This window comes from Zingiber officinale, chromosome 7A, assembly GCF_018446385.1.
Source record: "Zingiber officinale cultivar Zhangliang chromosome 7A, Zo_v1.1, whole genome shotgun sequence".
NCBI lineage: Eukaryota > Viridiplantae > Streptophyta > Magnoliopsida > Zingiberales > Zingiberaceae > Zingiber > Zingiber officinale.
In genome coordinates this window covers 1527372-1552044 of record NC_055998.1, presented here as the reverse complement: position 1 = coordinate 1552044, position 24673 = coordinate 1527372, and the positions used below count along the sequence as shown (strand labels likewise).

The following is a 24673-nucleotide window of genomic DNA, read 5'->3' as shown; positions in this document are numbered from 1 at the left end:
GATTTATATTTGAATCAGCATAACATAGGCAATAGGGTTGGTGAAACCTTTACTACACATGCATTTGAAAATATTGTGAGTGAATTGAAAGTAAAATTTCCCAACAAACTTATCGATAAGGACAATATTCAAAATCACATGAAACATATTAAAAGATACTGGTTTTCATATTATGATATATTCAAGAATAGTATGAGTGATTTTGGATGGGATCCGATCACAAAATTCTTCATTGTTGAACCTGAAGTTTAACAACAACTAATTGAGGTGTATTTCATAATATGCATTGGAAAACTATATTTGATTTTCTTCTATGATACTATCTATAAATGAATGTTTAATGCAATTATATTGTAACTTCTAGATAGAATTAGTAGTTGCCGAATGGAAGACCAAGCCTATTCAAAATTATGAGAAGTTAGTTCAATTATATGGAAAAGATAGGACTACAGAACAATATGCTGAAACTGCATCAAAAATGCAAAAAAGAGGAGCTAGCATAGAAGTAGAGAATAATGTTGGTAGACATAATTTTAAAATCATTGATGAAGTTGAATTTATGATTTCTCAATAGAAAATTCATTTAGACAATTTAGATGCAGTTAATAAGGATGCCCAAATTCCAACTGAATCATCTAAATCTCAAGCTGACATTTTTTTGGATCATCATCAAAGAACAAGAGTGCAAAGAAAGATAGAGTTGATGAGAATATAAGTAATTCAATTGATCATGTAGCTCAAGCCATTATGAGTTCAACACATGAAATGATTAAGTCAAATAAACTTCTTATTCCTGAACATGAAGTGTTGAGTTTGTTGAATCAATTAGGCATCGAGCAACATATAACTTCTATATGCTATTTGTTTCTTGTTCAACGCTCGAAGATGTTGAGAGTTTTACTTGGATGCCCTTTTGAACATCGTAAAGACCTGTTACTTCAAATGTTGGATGGAGAAAATCTATGACATGATTAGTTTTTTTACTTGTTATGTGAGATATAAATATTTGGATGCTATGTATTATGCATTTGGATGCTATGTACTTGGAAGATTTTGAATACTTGTTGGATTATTATTATGTAACGTAAGACTTATTATTTGATTTTGGATGATTTATCTATACTTTGTGTCTTTTGTGTTTTTTTGGATGCTATGTACTTTGTATTTTTTGGATGATTTATTTGTTGTCAATTAATTAGAGATGGCACAGGTGCAAACAATTCAAACATGAGAAAATGAATATAATGTTGATCTGTTCCTGAAATTTAAATTTGATTACTCAAATCTGTCACTTTTGTTGGTTAGTCTTAGGAAGATCGTACCGGTTCCACTGTACAAAAAATTTGTACAAGTGTCGAACCTATCCTAATAACCTATTGTGTTCTTTAGAAATTAAATTCAGAATCGTAAACGGAACTTAACATTATTGATTCCAAATTTAACTTATCTGTTCTTAATAGTTTAGACTTGGATCGCAAACGATACTTAATATTATTGATCCAAATCCACCTATTTTATAAATTCAATTAAATATTAATTTCAGAAATCGGCTTCTAGGTTAAACATAGCGAGACACTAGACCTTCTTGGATATGGGAGCAACCACCACTTCCTAGACAAAGTCTTTCAATGAAATTTAATATTTAATTTTCTTATATAATCCTAGGTTTAACCAAAAGGAACAATCAAATTACAAATTCGAAAAACAAAAAAAAACATAAACTCGAATCACAAATTTGAAACCTAGAATTATATGCCTCTTGTGTTTGAAATTCATACAAAGAAAAAACTAGTATGATGCGGAAAACAATTACTAGTTATACCTTTCTTTGTAAGCAACAACCTCTTGATCTTCTACTGTATTTCTCTTCTTATCTCGGGTGTTGTGTGGGCAACGATCTATCGAAATGAGAACCACCCAAACCCTTCTTCTTCCTCCTTGCAAGTTTCGGCCAAGCACTCCTCCTTGAGATGAAGAGTTTCGGCCACCACCACCAAGTTCCAAGGGATGCTAGAAACAAAGCCTCCTTTCTCTCCTTCTTCTCCAAGCTAGAACTAGCCACCAACAAGAGCTCCAAGAGAGGGATGAAACCGGCCACTAAAGAAGAAGAGAAGAGGAGAAGAGTAAGTTCTAGGGCCAGCCACCACCAAGGAAGAGAGGGAGGAAAAATAGAATAGAGTTGCTACCCATGAAGGCACCCTTACCCCCCTCTTTTATAATCCTTGGTCTTGGCAAACAAGGAAAATTTAAATAAAAACTTTCTTATTTTCTTTACCATGAAAAAGAAAATTTAATTAATTAAAACCAATTTTCTTTTCTTAAATCCACATGGTCAGTCACCTCATAGCTCCAAGCAAGGAAAGTTTTAACACAAGAATTAAAACTTCCTAATTTGTTTTCGGAAATTTTTAATAAAAATTTCTTTAATAATTTTTCCCTTCATGGTTGGTTATAAAAGGAAATTTTATAAATTTAAATCTCTCTATTAAAACATGTGGATGATTTCCAAAAAGAAAAGTTTTCTCTAAAATTAAAATCATTCTTTCAATCTACAAAATATTTAATTTTAAAACTCTTTTTTAAACATGAACATGATTACAAAAAAGGAAAGTTTTATCAAAAATTAAAATCTTCCTTTTAACTACAAATAAGGAAAGATATCAAATATTTCACTTAATCTTTTGTAGAAAGCTATAAAAGGAAAGATTTAAATTTTAAACTCTCTCTTTTAAAACCATGATATCCACATAAGAAAAGATTTTAAATAAAATATCTTTTATTTTCTAGTGGTCGGCCACCTAAGCTTGGGATCCAAGGTTTGGCCGACCACCTTAAATTGGCTCCACCCTTGGCTTTGACCGGCCCTAGCTTGGGCTCCAAGCTAGCTTGGCCGGCCACCTAAGGGTGGGTAAGAAGTGGGTATGCGGTGGGTATAATTCTCTATATACAAGATGATACGATAGGGACTGAGAGGAGGAATTGGTTTTGGTCTCCCGATGAAATTAAGCTTTCCGTGTTCGCTCCGAACACCCAACTTAATTTCATCAATAATAATTCATACCACTAAAGAATTATTATTGAACTACCGTACCAATCCCAAATTACATTATGTGCTCCTTCTTATTATGAGTGTGTTAATCTCCCTGTGTTTAAAATATCGAATGTCCACTAATTAATTGAGTTACTGACAACTCATTTTAATTAATGTCTTAGTCCAAGAGTAGTATCACTCAACCTCATCGTCATGTCGGACTAAGTCCACCTGCAGGGTTTAACATGACAATCCTTATGAGCTTCTCTTGGAGACATTATCAACCTAGATTACTAGGACACAGTTTCCTTCTATAATCAACAACACACACTATAAGTAATATCATTTCTCAACTTATCGGGCCTTTTGATTTATCGAACTAAATCTCACCCTTTGATAAGTCATAGAAATAAATACTAAATATATGTGTTTGTTATTATATTAGGATTAAGAGCACATACTTCCATAATAACTAAGGTCTTGTTCTTTTATTAAGTCAGCATAAAAAGAACTTACCTTAAATGGTCCTGCTCAAAACACTCAGAGTGTACTAGTGTAATTTTATAGTTAAGATAAACTAATATCAAATTACACTACGACTATTCCAATGGTTTGTTCCTTTCCATTTTAGTCGTGATTTACTGTTTATAATTTATAAGGAATTGATAACATGATCTTCTGCGTATGACACCACACACCATGTTATCTACAATATGAATTAATTGAACAACTACACTTAGCATATAAATGTAGACATTTGACCAATGTGATTCTTATTTCTAAATAAATGTTTATACAAAAAATTAGACTTTTAGTATACACTCTAACAACTTTTACAGTCCAACAAAATTACTACTGGTTAGAAGCAACATAAACTAGTGTATCAATATAAAAGATTTTAAACTGCCACTGATTTAATAATACTGGATGATTTTAAAAATTATAAAATAATTTTTATAGTTTAAATGATATTTTAAAAAGTGAGGGTAATTTGATAATTTTATATATTTAACTTTTATTATTTTTCCTTTCCTCCCAAATATGATAACATATGTTATGTTAATGAACCTTCTTTTTTTTTTAAATAAAGAGAATATAAATATTTTACTTATACTTCCTTTTCCTTACTTCTCTTTTATGTTAGTGAACATTCCTCTCTCCTAAATAAGGAGAATATGAATATTTTACTTCTCCTAAAAAGTAAAAAAATATTGAAATTGTTAATGAACTTTCACTCACCTTATTCAAATAGAAAGTAAAAGGATGTTGAGTTTGGGAGAGTATTGGGATCTAAGACAGAGAAAATGCAGCCGAAACGAATTGATATTGGCAATTGATCAATGACGAATTTTATTAGATCCGAATCCTTTTAGATTGAGTTTAATCTCTTTTAAGTCAAGTCCGCCCCATCTTAATTAATTCTGACCGATGGTCCCACATAACTTTTAACCACACGAGACGACAGCCGCAGGATTTCGGCACCGTATGCAATGACACCCGATGCGATCAGTGACGCAAGCACTCACGTCAACTTGAGTTTTCGGAATCGGTCTGGAGAAACAAACCGAAATAGCGGTCCAGATGAACCGTTTATTCATCTGCTTGACAAGTTGAGAAACGCGTTTTATAAAACATTTTTCCCGGTTCGGTTCGACTTCAGTCTACAAGTTGGAGCGCGGTCCACGTAACATTCCAAGATGATTTCCCATTTCGACGGTTCACGCTCTTGCGCGTTTCTGTTCGCTGTCTATAAATACACAGGCAAGGCGAAGGCTGGTGTTTTGATCTCGCAAGGTTTTCGCAGCACGGTTTTCTCTTCGCGCGCGGCCATGGGGAGACGTAAGTCGGCTTTCTCACTAATCTTAAGCTTTTTCTTTCCTTTTGAGTTAGATTGTCATATTTTGCCTGCCTTGGCAATGGAATAAGGTCGAACGATTTTGCTGTCTATTGAACAAGATCGAAGGATTTTCAAAGTCCAGCGTTCCCTTTTTGTTGAAATGATGCATTTTCCCTAATTACTTTTGCTACCTTCATAGTTAACTTTCTGGCCACCATGATTCGGACATATGCGTTTCGTTGGTCTTGTCTTCTTCGTAAAGGCATATTCTGTTGATTATTATTAATTTTGCACTTATCACTACATCTTTATTGGCCATGAAAAATAAGAGATAGCTCATAGATTCCTAGTTTCTCATTCTGAAATGGATTGGCATAACCAATTTACTACTTTATAGTTTGCTTGGATTCATATAATGGAAGATGGATTACCTCTGGCAAAAGTCCAATATTGTGGTAACTGTGCAACAAATGTTCAGAGGAACAGGATTGTTTACATTATTAATATTACTGGCGCTTTAGTACATTATCTTTATGAAGCAACTAGCTCAAGTTTAGATGGGTGCTTCAGTTCCTTGTATTCCTGAATTTTAAGCACACCGGGGTTCTTTTCTAATATCTTAACTGTTCTGAAAAAAATTTAGTTTTTTTTTTTTTTTGACAAATTATGCTCTAACATGTTTGGTAGTTGATGTACTAGCATGTCTTCCTAGTGAAGATTAGAATTAAGCGTATTTTAGGGAGGAAATTGCTTTTTTGAGTACAAATGAGCGTGCTCCCATCAATAGTTGGCGTTTGATAAGTTCGAGTAAGACTAGGCGTGCGTGGATATTGTTGCATTGAATTAGAATCTTAAATCTAATTTGCTGAATCATCAGGAAGGGGAAAAAGAATTGATCAGCTTACTAGATTCCGAGATCTAAATAGACAGGAAGTTAAATGGTTAGGGGTTTTAAACAAAATATAGAAACAATACCTAAGTAGTTATTTGCTAGCACATATCTTAACTGAACAGCTCTGAAATGAATGCATTAATTATATTGGTTGCTAATTGGTAGAGTTGGTAATGGTCGATCTGTCCCAAACCCGGTTTAATCCAAAATATGACGGTGATGAAATCTGAAAGTGATACAACACGACTTGAATACATAATAGGTTGGTTGACACGAATTGAGCTGTTTATGAAGCCAGTGCATTTCATAGAACATTAATAACTTTAGTTAATTTTATACATATTTTTTAAAATAGTATATTATAATTTTTTATTGATCCAAATGACTTGATTTGTATAGAATATGATCAATATGACACTTATAAAATCTCACTCTTATTTATTGATCCAAATTCTCACTCCATGTAACAGTGCAAATGAATGAGAAGTGCCTTGTTACATGCATGATATGGTATAAATGTAGTGAATTAGCCATGGTATTGGTGTGTGAATATGTGGTCAGTTTTCAGTAGTACATGTAGATAGATCAATGTTCTACTTATTCTAAAAGAATTTATTTTTGGGTGCTCTTCTCTTACTGAAAAATAGGAATATCTGAATAACTGATTGGATTGCTGTCCATACAGGTCCTGCAAGATGTTACCGCCAGATTAAAAATAAGCCATATCCAAAGTCAAGATTCTGCCGTGGTGTTCCAGATCCTAAGATTAGGATCTATGATGTGGGGATGAAGAAGAAAGGCGTTGATGAATTCCCTTTCTGTGTTCACTTGGTTAGCTGGGAGAAGGAGAATGTATCTAGTGAGGCACTAGAAGCCGCACGCATCGCATGCAACAAGTATATGACAAAGTTTGCAGGGAAGGATGCTTTTCATTTAAGAGTCAGAGTTCATCCCTTCCATGTTCTGCGAATCAATAAGATGCTATCCTGTGCTGGAGCTGATAGGCTCCAGACAGGGATGAGGGGTGCCTTTGGAAAACCACAGGGGACATGTGCCAGGGTGAACATTGGGCAGGTTCTTCTATCCGTTCGTTGCAAGGATGGCAATAACCAGCATGCACAAGAAGCACTACGACGAGCTAAGTTCAAGTTCCCCGGACGCCAAAAGATAATTGTCAGCGGCAAATGGTATGCATAGAAATGAAATTAAATACTCTCCCTTATAACTAAATCTAGCACGATGATATATGGACTCAGTATGTTGTATTGACATTCTTAATTCATGTTGTATCAGGGGTTTTACCAAGTTTAGCCGGGCTGATTATATGAAGTGGAAAAGTGAAAACAGAATCGTCCCAGATGGTGTCAATGCTAAGGTATTTTCTATTTCTTACCTACACTAGTAACTACTGTGTATATGCAGCGTCATTGCTATCTGATGTCTCATCTGAAATAAAACTCGTCTCTTCATTGTCTGGTTGATGCAGCTACTTGGATGGCACGGTCCACTTGCTGGTCGGGAACCTGGAAAAGCTCTACTGCAGCCGTCAGCTGCTAAAGCTTCTTAGAATATATCTATTGTTCGGTGTATGTCTACTATTAAAACAAAAAGTCTGATTGGGACTGTTAAATAAAATTGAAATGGCCTTGAGTTTTGATCCAATCATGTATATTGGAAGGTATAGTCTTGGGACAATATTTCTATGAGGGGAAACTATCTTAGAATTCCAGCTCCTTGTCCTTGTATTGTACAATCAATTTTAGATATACAGATATCCCTTTACGTTTCTTTACGGAACCCACAATTCGCCATTCGTATCTGGATGTGTGTACGGAAGCAGACTTTTTACCATCTTTTTTTTTTCCCTTTTTTCAAATAAAAAGTTATTGTCTTTGAAAATTCAACGAGCTTATTTTTGTCAGCCGTTTAAATCGATGAGAGTAGTTGGTGCCAGATCCTGAGAATCCAGCCACATTTTAGTTTCAGCTCTGACCATGCTCGACGCAAAGATTCCAGCTTTGACTCTGATGTATTGTTTAATATTTGAATGGCTGCATAAATCGTCCTCTAGAAGATGATGGCTTTCAAATTTCAATGAATATCCAGAGTAATTATCCCGCGAGGGGAATTAATAAGGTAGTTTTGATCAATTATTTAATTTATTTTTATTTTTTAATATAAATTAAATCAAATCATCGTAAAAGATAAAGATTATATAAATTATTTTAAAATTTGCAATTGATTTAAGCAAATTTAGTCAAATAAAAAACATTATTAGATAAGATGGATGTGATAATCATGATCTTCTTAATCATAGAGCTGATTTTGCTTGCATCCACGGGATTAATTGAGTTGGTAAAAATAGTAGGTTATTGTCACTTGAAGTTTTTAGGTTGAATCTTAAAATTAACGGAGCGTAATCCTTGTAACCTATGTAAACTCAATCCACATGCCACTTGTTTTATCATCATGATTTACCTTCTTTATGTTGGTCTTGGGATGAATTGACAAGGACGTTGGGACGAACATATTCACCTTTGCTTATTATCGTTGCAATTAACAGTTGACATGGAGGGAGCAAGTCTAGCCACTCAGCAACTACTCGCGCTGTCACTTCCGCCTTTTATATATACTCTAAGTCTAGTTAAAACTGTCAAATTTAGTAGGAACTAAATTTAAAATAATTTCAATTAAAATTAGAATAATTTCAATTAAAATTAGAATAATTTAAAGTAATTATCACTAATATAAAAAAAAATAATCAGTTTTAAAATATTTTTGACTAATATTAAATTTTGTTTTTATGAATAATATAAAATGTTTAGCTTTTTAAGTTGGTAAAATAAAATGTTCACCTTCATTAATTCATTTTAGGTTCAACATGAAAAAAATAAATTATAAATGATGATTAATCTTTAAAATAATAATTGACGTATCAAAAACAAATGCTGCTTCTTAATGTTAGATTGGTAGGGATAGAGGATACTTTGGTAAGAAAAGTGCTTTTGCCTTAAAAATAAACCTTAGCTATGCTGAAAATTTGTAAAAAGAATATTATAATAAAGGGTTCGAAATGAAACGCTTGAGTGAAAATATGGCAATATTTTTCGTGCGCCAATGCTTCTAGAGAGTCAAATTCAACGTGCGCGATAGCACGGAGGACACCAAAAAATATTGCCAAGCACGCCAAAGCTTTGACCTCGGATGATCGTCCTCAATGCGATTAGGTGCGGAGAAAACAGACGACTCACTTACCCCCCCCCCCCCCCCAGGCCCTCTACCACTACCACTCATCTCGTCACGACTTACACTACGATTTCGGATTGACCTGGCAAACTAACAGCTTCACCGCGTGACACGGCCGCCACACCGAAGCGAAACCAGACACGACTTCAAACTAGTTTCGGGATCCACATGGGCCCCACCTTGAAGCGGTCGAATTGATTAGAGTCGTTTCTGTTGCCGGTCCTTTGCAGGCGCTTGATGTTTGCGAACTCTTTTTGGCCACCACGACTGGCCGCAGGCGAACAGAGAGAGGGGGGAGCGTCTACGGAGATGGAGGTGGTGGAGGCAGGAGGCCTGCCGTCCGATTTGGAATGTCGGGTCATGGCAGCGGTCAAGGCGGCGGAGGAGCGGGGCGACCCGCCGCTTCTGCGGGCGGTGGAGGCAGCGCGTTGCTTCCAGGAGTCCGGGCTTGGGATCCCGAGCACTGAACTGGCTCGTGTCCTCGTCTCGAATCTGTGCTTCGCTAACAACAACCCGTCGCTGTGGAAGCTCCTAGACCAGGCGATGGCTTCGCGCGTCGTCTCCCCCATCCACACCATCGCGCTGCTCATGCCCAGGCAATAATCCGATCCTTTGACTCCTGTGAGTTCTCATTCTTGGTGCATTTTAAGAATTGCGCATTGCTTTCGTTTTAGGGTGATCCCCTGCCGACGGGAACAACCGGAGGCCTACCGGCTTTACCTTGAACTCCTTACCCGCTATGCCTTTTCCACGCTCTCGTTCGAGGCTATGACTTGTAGAGACAAGTGAGTTCTTGACACCTTTTAGCTAATTGATGTTCATGATTATTTATTTATTTACTTTTGGTTACATACATTTTACATTTTTTTTGTGAGAACTTTTGTAAACGTCTTTTCCCACTCGTAGTTGTTTAATTTGACAAATTACCTTTGCTTGGATAGCCAGATCTTAGAGATAATCTACAGTTTTCCCTCCTTTGTTCTATTGCTTTTGCCATGTTAATAGGCGTAAGTGGTTACGTTGTTAGCATATTTCATTTAGAGTTATAAGATAAATAGTTCACTCTGGAAAAACCTCAAAGGTAAGCATATGCAAACATGGTATGATAAGGGAATTTATGTTTTGAGGTGTGTTGATCCTTTTTTTCCCTCATGATATTTGCCACTATTTTTAGTATGCTAATACTTTCATGACAATTTCACTTCTACCATAAGCAACCAGATCGAAAGTAACTATAGAAATGCCCTTCTGAAACTGATTGTCAAATTAAATCCCCTTAAGAATAGATAATTATGTTATTTATGCCTTGGTGATTGTTTATAAACTGCAGTGGACTTATTTACCAAGAGTTTCCACCTCCAGGATTGATCTGGATAATTAGTTTATGTTTATAGCTGAATGGGTACAATGATCAAGTAAATCTAGAGCTGCTGTGGATGTTTTACATCAATGTAAATTTAATTTTCGCTCAAGAAATACAATTTATTTGTGATGTTTTATTTGTAATATGCAGTGATTCAGGATAAAGAGTTGCTATGTATGGTTTACATCAATGAATTTAATTTTAGCTCAAGAATACAATTTATTTGTGATGTTTTATTTGTCATATGGATTCAAGCTATAAAAACTGTTACGGATGGTTTGACTTTGGAATTTGTAATAATGCCTTCTGCAGAGTGCCCATGCATGCTATGGATACATTTTGAAATGAAAAACCAACCTGATGCTCATTAAAGATTGGCAAGATTTTGCATTATTAACTTTGGGCTGGTCTTTTCCCAGGAAAAGTATTTGAGCCATGCTTATTACCTGTCTAAACCATCATTCAGGGCCAGCATATTATTATCTCAATAGTTGGATGTCATTTATGCCTTCTGGCAGAGCGCTTCAGTGTATTTTGCCAGTCAATCCTGAAAAGAATCATTAAACTTATTTCTTTCTAAAGAAAGATGGTTGTGATTTCTGCACTGTTAACAATGACTTGATGTTTCCTTAAGAAGTAAAAAAAAGATAGGGTAAGAGCAGTTGATTGCTAATCTTGAATATAAAATCTTAAACTTAGACATACTGATATCTTCATCTAGAACATATGAAATCTCAAACTTAGACAACGAGACAATGATAGGTAACTAAGGCTGGCTAGATACTCACTGCTAGAAACTTACTACTGTATATACTGCTCTAATTTCATATAGTTTGCAACATTTGTCCTTTAGAGAGAACCTTTTCTAGATTACGGAGACATAGCTCTCATAGTCCTTAGTTTCCATTTACTAATTTTTCTCGTCTGGTATCCTAGGCTCATGTTGAAGTGTATATCTAGATTTTGATTGAGTAAAAGTTTCTAGCCTTCATTATAATTAATCCTTTGCAAAAATTTCACAGAATTACAAAAGCGATTGATGATGCTATGAAACTTTCAGAGACATACAAGGTTCAAGAAATGGATTTCGGCCATGTCATTGTGTTATTCTACTTTAGTGTCATCTCAAGCTTGATTGATTGTTCAATCGAAGATTGTGGTTGCTTACTGGTGTCAGCAGACAAACATGGCAGTGCGTTTGTTAATGGAGGAAAACTAGCCACTGAGTTAGATGTTAAAAGTTTGAACGATAAGATAAATGAGCGCCGTGATAATTTGCGCCAGAGCAATGCTTTAATGGCTATTGAAGTGGCTGAAAAGGTTACTTCAAACAAAAAGTCCAAAGCTTTTCTGCGTCTCATAAGTATCAACATGTATGTATGATTGAAGCCCTTTGTGATTCACTCTTTTCTTTGAATGTTACATGTATGTCTATTATCATCTAGAAAATACAAAAAGATTTATTAACAACTTATTTTGGAACTAGGTAATGGTGATGAGATTTTTCATGCAAAAAGAATGAATTTATTGCTGTGAATTGTAATTTTCTTTAGTACCATTACATAAATGTTTTAGTTTAATTGCATATTTTGTGTTATTGGCATAAGGAGAATGGAAAATGCTAGCATCATGTAGGTTGTATGATAGCATCTTTTAGAATAGCTAGTTTACTTCTTGTGTGCACGAGAGCAATTTCAGATACTGCTTCTGTTTGCTGTTAAAATAGGTTACAATTTTGTAGACCATAATAGAGAGGAGTGTAGTTTACTCCCTGGTTGCTGTCCTGTTTATGATTCTTGTGCTATGCTCAAGGGTTCATCAGTTCTATAATTTATATCATAGCTTCTTACTTCTTAAAAATAGCTTAATTGTTAACTGTGAGTGATCTATGCTTAAGAGCATCAACTGAACCGTACCTCAGACTCTCTCATGTTTGATACACAGTTGATGTTTTAAAACAAATGGCTTAGAATGTCTAATATCAACCACCTAGAAATTTTAACTTAGTTTACATGAGGAACAATTTCAATTTGATTTCTTGATGTTTGATAAGCATTTTGTCGCGAGCACAGGCCTGAGCATTTTAATGATCTGCTTCGGAGACTGCAAATTATAGATGCCAATCTATCAACAACATTACCTTCTAGGCATGTTTTTGACAAATTGTCCACCAATATAAAGAAGGCAATCAGTAAGGAACTCCATTTGGACAAACATAAACTTCTTGGGGCTCTAGTTGATGCTCGGTCGTGTAGCTTGAATTCCTCCAACAGTTTTGGGGCTGGTAAAGATGCTTGTTGGATTCCTATTGATGTCTTTATGGAGAATGCAATGGATGGAAAGAATCTATACGCTGTATCTGCTGTTGAGATTCTTGCAGGTACTATTACTTTCTTTTTTTTCCCATTTGGCATGCTTGCTTTATTTTCGTTTTACTCTTAGTTTAATCTGTATATACGAGGATCTTCACTTACATTCTCTGATTCTGTTTCATTAAACAGAATTGGCGAAGACCTTACAAGAAATTAACCAGGCAAGCTGGCAGGAAACATTTCAAGCTCTTTGGATTTCTGCTCTCCGACTTGTACAACGAGTTAAGAGACTTGTCTTTTTTACTTATTTATTTGTTGCTAAAGTTTCGGCATAATTTATTTGTAAATGATTGTCTTCCTACTTGTACATATCTAGGATCGTGAGCCTGTGGAAGGGCCTGTTCCGCACCTCGATGCACGATTATGCATGCTGCTTTCCATTGTCCCTTTGACAATTGCTGCAGTTGTCAAGGAAGAGGATGAAGGATCTTTTCTTTCCGGCAACAGCTTTGCCAAATTGAGTTCACATGGAAATAGACAAAATAAGATTGCATCTAGAAGCCATGGCTTGATATCATCACTCCAGATACTGGGCCAATTTTCAGTGCTTCTCTCACCTCCTCCATCAGTTGCAAATGCGGCCAATAATGCAGCTACAAAAGCAGCCATTTTTGTGTCCAACCTAAAGTCTGGGAATAGCAATCATAATGGTGGGCGTACTGATTCTTCTATAAAAGCAGGTTGGTATTTTTAGATTATCTAAATAAATAATGCAGGATTAAACTGACTTTTTAATCACTTCCTATGTCATTTACCGAGATATTGATCTGGCAGTAGAAGGTTGCATTTTTTTTTTTCTCTTTTCATTTTCATTTTTATGCATGTTCTTGAGGTTGCATTTTTTTCTCTTTTCATCTTCATTCTTATGCATGCTCTGGAAACAGTTTAACAATTTATTTTTAAATAAATTTTCTTCATTTCAGGGATTAAGTAGAGTATAGGTCACATGCACATCAAGGTCCAATGGTGATCAAACTCCTACCTAAGGAACCGATGTCATCTTGCTCAGTTGCCCATACTATCCAACCTACAGTCTTTGATATTACTGGAAAAGGTGTTTTTCTAGATATAAAAGGAAGTTAGTTAGAATTGAACATAGACTGTATCCCAATGTTCTTTCAAGTTCAGCTTGGCCTAATGTTTCTAGTCTGATTTATAATCCCTGAGCTCTATATTGTTCAGTTGAACTAGGTCAAGTTAAGGTCTGCTTCTGATGGGCTAATCAAGTTTAGCTTATCCCATACAGTTTAATGTTGGCCCACTGGCCCACTTTACCACAACCGTTTCTTGTTAATTTTCTGGCTTGAACAGATGCTGAGTCTGATGATATGTTATTGTTTCTTCAGCCTTCTCAACAAATTTCTGTTCATTGAGATGGAAAAATGTGTCAAAGAATATGGCTTTGCTAATCTTGCTTGATGCCGATCCTCTATTCATTTGTTATTCTAATTAAGTTCAATTTGGCTTCTTGCTGCTATGAATTGATAGTCTACCACTCTGACCAATGAACTGTTTAGAGAAAGTTTGGTAATTAAATGTTTTCCCTATTCGTTGGTTATTCTAATTAAGTTCAATTTGGCTTCTTAATGCTATTTACTGATAATCTACCACTCTGACCAATGAGTTGTTCAGATAAAGCTTGGTAATGTTTTGTCAATTTTATCTTATACTATTTTGTTTTACATGCAGTTGGGAATATGCTGCACCTTATAATTGAAGCCTGTATTGCAAGAAAATTGATTGATACATCTGCTTATTTTTGGCCTGGATATATTGTCCCATCTTCTTTGCCAAAAGATTCAACTTCATTTCAAGAATCCCCTTGGTCAACCTTCCTTAAGGGAGCTCCATTGACAAGTTCTTTAAAAAACTCCCTTATGATGACCCCTGCATCAAGGTACAGGCATGGGGCACAAAGAAAAATTCTTTATTGAAAAACTTAAATTAACAATAGCAAAAGTGTCTTACTGTTTTACTAAGTCAGAGCCATGCCCTGATTATAATGTCTGTCTTGCTAGTAGTTTATTATGAATTAGCCTATGATGACAAATGAAAGTTTGAAATATTTGGTTTATTTATTTCATAGTTAGATGGACATGAATATGAAAGATTATTTCATTTCAAACTAATTTTATCAATCTTCGTGATATTTATTTAGTATAATCTTTTACTTCCTAAAATAACTTTTGGCATCACATTTTTTACTTGCGGTCATGTTGAGCTGATATGGATCTCATGGAAACCTCAAACTGCTTTTTCTTGGAATGCTTATATGCCAAATGCAGTGAGTTTCTTCATTTTATTAACAACTTGATTATGATATTTGGACAAATGAATTTTGGTATACTTGACTCCATCAAACTTGTTCTTATTCTGGTCACACTAAGATCACAGGTTATACTGTTCTAAGAAAGAAACAAAGAAAATAAAGTTAGCAGAAGTATTAAGGACACCAAATGAATGGGAAGGATATGCTTCATTTTCCAATGTGTAAAATTGTCTGTTGTGTGTGTGTGTGTGTGTGTGTGTGGCATAAAGTAGCATTTAAATTTCAAATTCAACCATATTGAATTTATTTAGGGTCTATGCTCTATAGCCTGTTTGTAGTGATTTTCATTTGTCATCTTGGTTTAGTCAAATTATGTTTGGTTAATGAGATTCGTGATTTTAATATTGTTGTTCTTTAGTTTGTCAGAAGTGGATAAAATGTTCCACATTGCAGTCAATGGAACAGATGAAGAAAAGTCTGCAGCTGCAAAGATTCTTTGTGGTGCATCTCTTGTCCGTGGCTGGAATATCCAGGTCTGTGGTGCATCCCTTTGTCCTATCCATTACCATTATATAATAATAATAATAATAATAATAATAAAGACAAAAGGAGGCAGTGTATGGTTTCCCTGTCTTAGATGTCTTGTGTCTGTGAATGCTGTATAGCTATTTCACCTTATTCATCTAAATTTGGCTGAAGATAAGTGGAATGACTATATAATAGTTTGTACTTATCCGCACTCATACATTTCTCTTTATTGTTGTTACAGGAACATGTTGTGCACATTGTTTTTAAATTGCTGACTCCTTCTCCTCCTGATTCATCTGCATCTGGGGCCAGGAATCATTTTATAGATCACATGCCTGTGCTAAGTGCTGTTTTGTTTGGAGTTTGTTGTGTGGATACTGTTCATATCCTTTCTCTATATGGCATGGTGAGTGAAGCTGTTCTGTTCCCTATTGCTAGTCTCATGTATATCAATTTATTTCCTTGTTAATTCTCTTGAATTCTTAATATGACTAAGAAGGTTATACAAAGGGGTCTTTTATGATATTAAATGCCATTGGCTCTTCCTCAGTTAATAAGTGACAACTGCAATCTGGAGAGAAGAATGGAGAGAATTTCTTGTGAGATTTTTTATACTAGGGCGTCAAAAGTACCCGTATGAGTTTTCTCGATGAAGATCTAGCTATGAATAACTTAAACCACACAAATATTGACCTTTTAAGTCATAGAGTTGGTGGTTCATAGTATTCGTTGGGTTGTCAATGGGCTGAGCATTGCTCGCATCGATCATGGACTATGCCTAGCCTAGGCACAGGCTTGTTTAGCTGAGGCCATGCTTAGGCTGACCTATCTGATTATTAAACAAAATATTTTTTAAAAAATTTAAAACTACAATAAAAACATAAAAATAGAACTATAAAATAAAAATGTTTTTTTAAATAAATACATGTTTTTTTTATTTTAAACGTGAAAGAATTATTTTAAAAAAACTTTAAGAGCTTATGAGAGTACAACAACAACAACAACAACCAAGCCTTTTCCCACTAAGTGGGGTCGGCTGTATGAATCCTTTTACGCCATTGAGCTCTATCTCCTATTATATCATCATCTATATTTAAATAAATTTTATCTTGTTTTATTGTTGCTAACCAAGTCTTTTTTGGTCTTCCTCTTCCTCGTTTTATATGCATGTTTATCATAGTTTCACATCGCCTAACTGGAGCATTTATTGGTCGTCTAAGTACATGTCCGTACCATCTTAAACGTGTCTCTCTGAGTTTTTCCTCAATAGATGCAACTCCTACTTTCTCTCTAATGCTCTCATTTCTTATTTTGTCCATCCTCGTATGTCCACACATCCACCTTAACATCCTCATCTCTGCAACTCTCATCTTCTGCTCATGTGCTCGAGTCATAACCCAACATTCAGCTACGATTTTATAGAACTTACCTTTAAGTTTAAGAGGTACTTTACGGTCACATAAAACACTCGACGCTCCCCTCCATTTCACCCATCCTGCTTGTATTCTATGTAAGACATCTCTCTCAATCCCTCCATCATTTTGTAAAAATGATCCTAAATATTTAAATTTCTCGGTTCTAGGCAACTCGTCCTCTCTATCTTAACAATTGTTTCATTACTTCTAATATTGCTAAACTTAAATTCCATATATTCCGTCTTTAATCTACTAAGCTTAAAACCTTTCCTTCTAGTGTTTCCTCAGATTCTAGCTTAGCATTTACTCCTTCACGTGTCTCATCTACGAAATAATATCATCTGAAACAAGAAGTACATCAGTTTTTCAATGCTCGAGTGAGTTAATCCATAATTAATGTAAAAGATAGGGACTTAGAGTGATCCTTGATGTAACCCTATCTTTATTGAAATGCTTGATTACTCCACTGAAGTCTTTACTCCGGTCGTTACATCCTCATACATATCCTTAATTAGTTCATATATGTTCTGCTAACACCTCTCTTTCTAAAATTCTCCATATAATTTCTCTTGGGACTCTATCATACGCCTTTTCTAAGTCAATGAATACCATGTAGATCTTGTTTTGCTCTCGATATTTTTCAATTAATTGTCTAAGAAGATATATAGCTTATATTTCCAGGCGTGAACCCAAATTGATTTTCATCACTATGGTCTCCTTCCTTAATCTTTTTCTATTACTTTTCCCAAAGTTTCGTAGTATGACTCATTAGTTTAATACCCTATAGTTTGCACAATTTTGTACGTCTCCTTATTCTTATATAAGGGAACTAGAGTACTTATCCTCCATTGATCGGGCATTTTTTTTTCAATATCATGTTAAATAATTTTGTAAGCCGTTCAATACCTTGTTTCCTAAGCACTTCCATACCTCTATCGGAATATCATCCGGTCCAACGGCTTTTCCATTGTGCATCTCATTTAAAGTTTGAATTCTACGATAAAAATTAAAATTTCTATACTCATTTGACCTAATTAAATCACCTAAGTTAAGTTGGTCACCTAAACCTTCATTAAAAAGTTGATGAAAATACCTCTTCCACCGCTCTTTTATTTCTCCATCATTTACTAATACCCTATTACATCCATCTTTAATACATTTTATTTGGCTAAGATCTCTTGTTTTCCTTTCTCTCACTTTAGTTATCCTATAAATGTCTCTTTCCCCTTCTTTTGTATCCAATTGTTGATATAAGCGTTCAAAAGTTTCATTTTTTGCTTCACTCACTACTTTCTTAGCTTCTTTCTTGGCTATTGTATATTTTTTTAAGTTTTCCTCGTTCTTACAAATATATAATTCCTTATAAGCTATTCGTTTTTCCTCACTTTCTCTTGACTGTTTAATTTTTTCGCTGAAAGCGCTAAATCTAATTAATAGTTCAGGTTAAACAAGACTTTAGCTACTATTTTCAACTTTGATACCATCTTATCCCATGTTGTATTAGAGTCATCGTATATTTCACCTAATGCTTGTACTTCTACCTTCTCTTTAAATATATGTTGCTTCCCATCCTTTAACTTCCACCACTTAATTCTAGGAATTGTATATATTTTCTTTCTATTGATACTATGTTTGAGGCGTATATCCAACACTACTACCCTATGTTGGGTAGTTAAGCTTTCTCCAGGGATGACTTTGCAATCTTTACAAATCTTTCTATCCTTCTTCCTAACCATAAGAAAGTCAATTTGCGATTTATTATTCCCACTTTTGAATGTGACTAAGTGTTCTTCTCTTTTCTTAAAAAACGTATTAGCTAATATAAGGTCATATGCTATCGCAAAATCTAATATAGTTTTCCCTTCCTCATTCCTCGTTCCAAACCCATAACTCCCATGTACTCTCTCATATTCCTCAGTTTTCACTCCGACATGCCCATTTAGATCACCTCCTATTAAAATCATTTCATTTGGTGGAATATTTTGTAATATTTCATCTAAGTCCTCCCAAAACCTTGATTTGGTAGCTTTATCTAATCCTACTTGTGGTGCATATACGCTAATTATGTTCATAGTTTCTTTCGCCACTATTATCTTAAGGGCTATAATTCTATCCCCTTTTCTAACTACTCCTACAACTTCATCCTTTAACAAACTATCTACAATAATACCCACTCCATTTCTTGTTTTACTTTTTCCAGTGTACCATAACTTAAAACCCGAGTTCTCTATCATCTTTGCCTTCTCACCTGTCCATTTTGTCTCTTGTACACATAAAATATTAATTTTTCTCCTAATCATCATATCTACTACCTCCATTGATTTACCAGTGAGAGTTCCTATATTCCATGTTCCAAATCTTAGATTATTAGTTTTCCTATCATATTTGTTCTTATCTAACCTATGGTGTGAGAACTCTTGCCTATTTAACACTACACCCAAGTTCTCATGGAGATGTAGCGGTCCTTGCTGAGACGTTACAGTCGGACCCTGTAACGCGAACTCTTGCATATTTATCACTACACCCGAGTTCTGGAGATGTAGCGGTCCTTGCCGAGACGTTACAGTCGGACCCTGCAACGCGTTCCTTCCGGGGAACAACCTAGCATTAGCACAATAGTTTAATGGATTCATTCATGAAATTTTGCCATAGTTTGACGCTGGCTGGCAACCTAACGCAACCCTCCTCCTTTATCCGGGCTTGGGACCGGCCATGACTGGTCATCATGGGCGGAGTTGAGCTTATGAGAGTGAGAGATAGAAAATAAGCTTATGGGAGAATGAGAAATGAACAGGAGAATTAAGAGCTTATAGATTTGAAAATGAGATTGTGTTTGCATGAGGGATGTGGGAGGGGGAGAATGAGGGATTAGTGAAAGTGCCTATTGATAATGAGAAATGACAGGTGAATGAAGAGCTTGAGGGATTGATAAGAGAACGAGATTTTGGGGCAAACCATACTGCCTTGAAATATTTGTTTCCCAGTATGTGCTGGCCCCTACCCTCCCTTTCCACCCTTTTAAGTGTTAGTTTCTTTTACTGCTTGTTATATTCATTGCGCATTAGCATAATCTATGTATCTGTGGTTACATTTTTAGTCTTCTATTAATATGGATAAAATAATGTCTCCGGAGTGTATTTTTGGCTCTTTGCAAATATTGAACCATCAACTATGGAACATTGGTCAGAATCTTTCGCTTTTAGCTCATTTTTCTGTATAATTTAAGGGATGTACACTGTATTTTGGTTTTTGTGGTTATAAAGAGGATTGTGTTCAGAGATCATTCAAATTGCTTCTGCCTAAATGTATCTCTTATAATCTACTCCTTTCCACTGACGTAAGTTCATGATTGCTTCAGATTCCAGAGGTTGCTGCAGCTTTAATGCCTCTTTGTGAGACCTTTGGATCCTTGTCACCCCTTTCCACTCATCGATCAAGCAATTCTGAGGAAATTTCTGTTTACTCTGTCTTCTCATGTGCTTTCCTTTTTCTTCTCCGCCTTTGGAAGTTCTATAAACCATCTCAGGAGTACTGTGTAGCAGGTCGTGAAGGTTCTGTGAGAATGGAATTAACTCTGGACTATCTTCTTTTGATGCGCAATAGTCGTATTGCTTTGAAAAACTCTTCTTCTACGAAAAGGGCGGATAATAATTTGGATCCCTTTAAATCATTACAAAGTCAACCAGTTTATATTGACTCATTTCCAAAACTTCGAGCTTGGTATTTTCAGAATCAGGCCTGTATAGCGTCCACTCTTTCTGGCATGTGTAGTAAAAATCCTGCACATCAAGTTGCCAATATGATTTTGAACATGGTTTATGGGAAATCATCAAAAAGTGAATCAGTTTCTGGTAATTCCACACCAAACACCAGCAGCAGCATAAATGTTTCCACTATAACTACAACAGAAGAATCTTGCCAGAGGCCAATGGTTCCTGCATGGGATATCTTGGAAGCTGTTCCCTTTGTTCTTGAAGCTATTTTGACTGCATGTGCCCATGGAAGGCTTTCATCCCGAGATTTGACTACAGGTTTAATATACTTATTTGTTTTTCACCCTTTTTCTTTTCCATTTTTTTTTTTGTTTGCATTTCCTCTCAGTGTTCTTGGTGCTTTAGGCTATTACTATTTTTTTCATCCTGTCTAGTAGCAATAGATTGAAAGTACTGAAAAAAGAAGTTATGACACTACCACATTTGTTTTAAAATTTTCTATATCACAGTAAATTGGTTACTAGTTTTTTTTTTCCTTTTTGAAGTTTTCATTTCATCTTATTCCTCTACACTTACTGCAAATTTCTGTAGGTTTGAGAGACCTTGTTGATTTCCTGCCAGCTTCTCTTGCTACCATCATTAGCTACTTTTCAGCAGAGATTACTCGTGGAATTTGGAAACCAGTTCCAATGAATGGGACTGATTGGCCCAGCCCTGCTCCAACACTCCTTTCTATTGAGTCTGAGATAAAGGAAATCCTTGCATCTGCTGGGGTGCATATTAAGAGCTCTTATCCTCGTATGTGTTCTATCCTTTGTTATTTGCTCTTGATTTGTTGCTATTTCTAAATTTTATTGTTAGTTGTTATAAGCACTGCAGCTTGCTCTACTTTTGTGTTTCTCCTTTTAATTTGTCTATTTCCCTGGAAAGTTGTTAAGAATTGATTTCGCTTGTGATAAGTTGAAACATCCTGGCAAATGCTATCATGGGATGCCCAAACGATCTCTTTGTCTTTCTTGGTGCACTGCATTTGTTATTTAGCAAGAGGGATTTCACAACTCTTCTTAAAGCTAGACTGGCCAGTTGTCTTCTTAGTCTTTATATAATGCAACTCTTGCAACTCTTGCAACTCTGGATCACAAAGGATAGTGATCCATATTTCTGGGCATCACCATGTCAACCGTGTATGTTGGCAAAAGAAAATAAACCTTCGAACAGGTTGTTGAATGGGCACCACTGATTTGTTATCTCAAGAGGTTAGAGATACCAGATGCAATCCCCTATGTCAAGTGATTGATCACTATGTAGACATTAAAAAAAAAATCATGCCTCCAACAGAAAATGCAAAATGGAAAACTAATAGATCATAAAACCATAACTTAGATAAATGTGCTGTTATTGCCCTAAACTTTTTTTGTCTCTTCGGTTCTGTAATTTTCTCTGTTACCATTTTCATGTGAATGAGGTTCTAGGTTAGATTGGTAAATTTGTCATTGTGAATCTATAAACTTCCTTATGATTAGATTAGATTTGTTGATTGAAGATCTATTCTGCAATTGTCTGTTTTCTAATCCTAAGTTACAAACTTTATCTCACAGATGGTTTGCCACCAATGCTCCCATTACCGATGGCTGCTCTTGTGAGCTTAACAATAACTTTTAAGCTCGACAAGAGCTTGGAGTACATCAATGGAATTGCAGGCCAAGCCCTTGAGAATTGTGCAACAGCCAGCACCTGGCCAAGCATGCCAATAATAGGAGCTTTGTGGACTCAAAAGGTGCGGAGGTGGCACGACTTCATTGTCCTATCCTGCTCACGCTCTCCTTTTTCCACGGAGAAGGATGCTATTGTAGAGCTGATCAGGAGCTGCTTCTCCTCCTTCTTAGGTCCATTGGGTGCCCGAGACTCTCAATCTACCACCATGCGGGGAGTTACTGGTCTTTTGGGTCAGTTTATGGCTGACCAAGGTGTTCGACTACCAATGGCCCCAGGTTTCTTCTATCTCCGGACGTGCCGAAACTTTCATGCCCCTCACTTCTTCAATGAGGTGATTTTCAAGCTGGTCATCGAGTATGCTCACAAACTAGCAATTGAATGGGGCTCTGGTGAGCCTGCCCGCCTAAAATCAAGCAGGACATCTCTTGCTACTGCAGCATTAGGAATACAACAAGCAGCAACACTGGGGGCAAGCCTTTTGTTTATTGCAGGTGGGGTGCAGTTAGTGCAGGTAGTTTATGAGGAAACAGTGCCAACACTGCTGCTGTCTCCTGATGAAGCGGTGAAACTTGGCGGTGCTGGACCAATAGTAAATATTCTGATAGGCTATGCTCTAGCCTATATGTTGATCTTATGCGGAGCTTTGGTTTGGGGATTAGGAAACTCCTGCCCACACACATCAGTGTTCTCCGCAAGACGAGCCCGGGTTATTGGGATCCATATGGACTTGATAGCTGATGGCATGGAGGGAAATATAATGCTCGGGTGTGATCCAGCAACATGGAAGGCATACGTATTGTGCTTTGTCGGCTTGCTGGTGAATTTTGCACCCGCTTGGATTCCAGAGGTGAAGCAGGAGACCTTGCATAAGTTGGCCAGTGGTCTGAAAGGGTGGCAGGAGTGTGATCTGGCTCTATCTCTCCTTGAGTTAGGTGGTCCTTCTTCCATGACGGCAGTGGTGGAGTCTGTGCTGTGATCCTTTTTCCTTAGTTTGTTTTCGCCTACTAATCCTGTAAATATCTAGTTTGCCTGGTCTTATTCTCATTGCAGACTGGGACACATGTTCATGGTCTCCTAACATCTGGTCTAGTTCAAGATTGTGTAAAGAACGAGTCACCAGAAGGAAACTTCACCAGATAACAAGGTCTAAAAGAAAACCTAGATCAGTTTGTGTCGGATGAAAACCCAAATCAAGATTTGCTGACGCCTTGGTTTTTGGACCTGTTCAGGTCTAAAAGAAGCAATTTATGATTATACCCGTTTAATTTTTCATAAGGTCAACGATCTTATGGATATTGTTTATGGAGTAGCATCCAGTCGTTGAAGTGTAGATCCTAGCCAACAGTACGTATTGAAATTTACTGATGTGAGACTATTAAAAAACATATATTGAAAGGCACTTTTGATCATGTAAACCCCAAATGTTTGTATCTGAATATGTTTGTTGTTGAAATCATTGCATTGAAAAAAAACGAATGCCTTGGTTAAATAGTATACAGAAAATTCATGTTTCCATTCACCTGATGATCATCCAACACGACATGGATGCAAATACTATCCATTTATTCTGACCGCTTGACGTACTTTTTAACCTGGTCACCACTAGTTCTGTACATATTGGATTGCATTATGATGTTTCTGCAACATTGTTAGAATGAAGCAAACCACAAAGCAATTTAATACAGGTTCAATGATCTCTAAGTCAGATATACCTCCTCCCCATTTGCAATGTACATACATAAACCTCGTATCAAAGGTGCAAGTAGCCTACGTCAGTTATATATCAAAGGTGCATGTCGCCTACATCAATAACATGCCAGTAATATATCAAAGGTGCAAGTTATTTTAATGATGTTTTCTTATTATGTGGCTATGTTATTTTCTTTGTTTTTTTTGTTATTTTAATTTTATAATTCTTTCTTTCTTTGCTTTATTTGGTATATTAATTTTTATTATTACTTTGACTAACAATTATCAAATTGAAGCGTAGATTATAATTTATTCATCCTAAATATGTTTTTAAAAAAACTTAAAGCTGTCATAGATTTTTTTTTATCGTCCTAATTAGGAAAAAATATACGTCTATCTTTAAAAAAAAAAATGATTTACTTTTAAATACGTGTACTTGACCTACAAAAAGTTGTTGGAAGAAATAATACGTTCTCAGATATTCACGGATATTAATTAAATTTAAATTATACTGAATTAAATTTAATTTACAGCCGAGATGATCTGAATCGATAATCTCAGACTAATAACAGGAACTGATTTCTACTACATGTTGAAAAGCG

General features: G+C 35.8%; 2 protein-coding genes across 2 annotated transcripts; both read left to right on the top strand.

The window, feature by feature from the left end:
* The first annotated feature begins 4731 nt into the window (after positions 1 to 4731).
* LOC122000711 (60S ribosomal protein L10-like) lies at positions 4732 to 7552 on the top strand. Its single transcript, XM_042555143.1, has 4 exons — positions 4732 to 4870; positions 6446 to 6947; positions 7054 to 7135; positions 7247 to 7552. Exons 1-4 carry the CDS (start codon positions 4861 to 4863, stop codon positions 7325 to 7327), a joined length of 675 nt encoding a protein of 224 aa, XP_042411077.1. The 5' UTR covers positions 4732 to 4860; the 3' UTR covers positions 7328 to 7552.
* A 1686-nt stretch (positions 7553 to 9238) lies between these two features.
* On the top strand, positions 9239 to 23835 carry LOC122000710 (mediator of RNA polymerase II transcription subunit 33A-like). The gene is made up of 12 exons (XM_042555142.1): positions 9239 to 9602; positions 9681 to 9791; positions 11392 to 11742; positions 12442 to 12749; positions 12871 to 12962; positions 13058 to 13421; positions 14431 to 14638; positions 15429 to 15543; positions 15780 to 15944; positions 20312 to 20984; positions 21258 to 21464; positions 22265 to 23835. Exons 1-12 carry the CDS (start codon positions 9244 to 9246, stop codon positions 23356 to 23358), a joined length of 4047 nt encoding a protein of 1348 aa, XP_042411076.1. The 5' UTR covers positions 9239 to 9243; the 3' UTR covers positions 23359 to 23835.
* Positions 23836 to 24673: the final 838 nt, after the last annotated feature.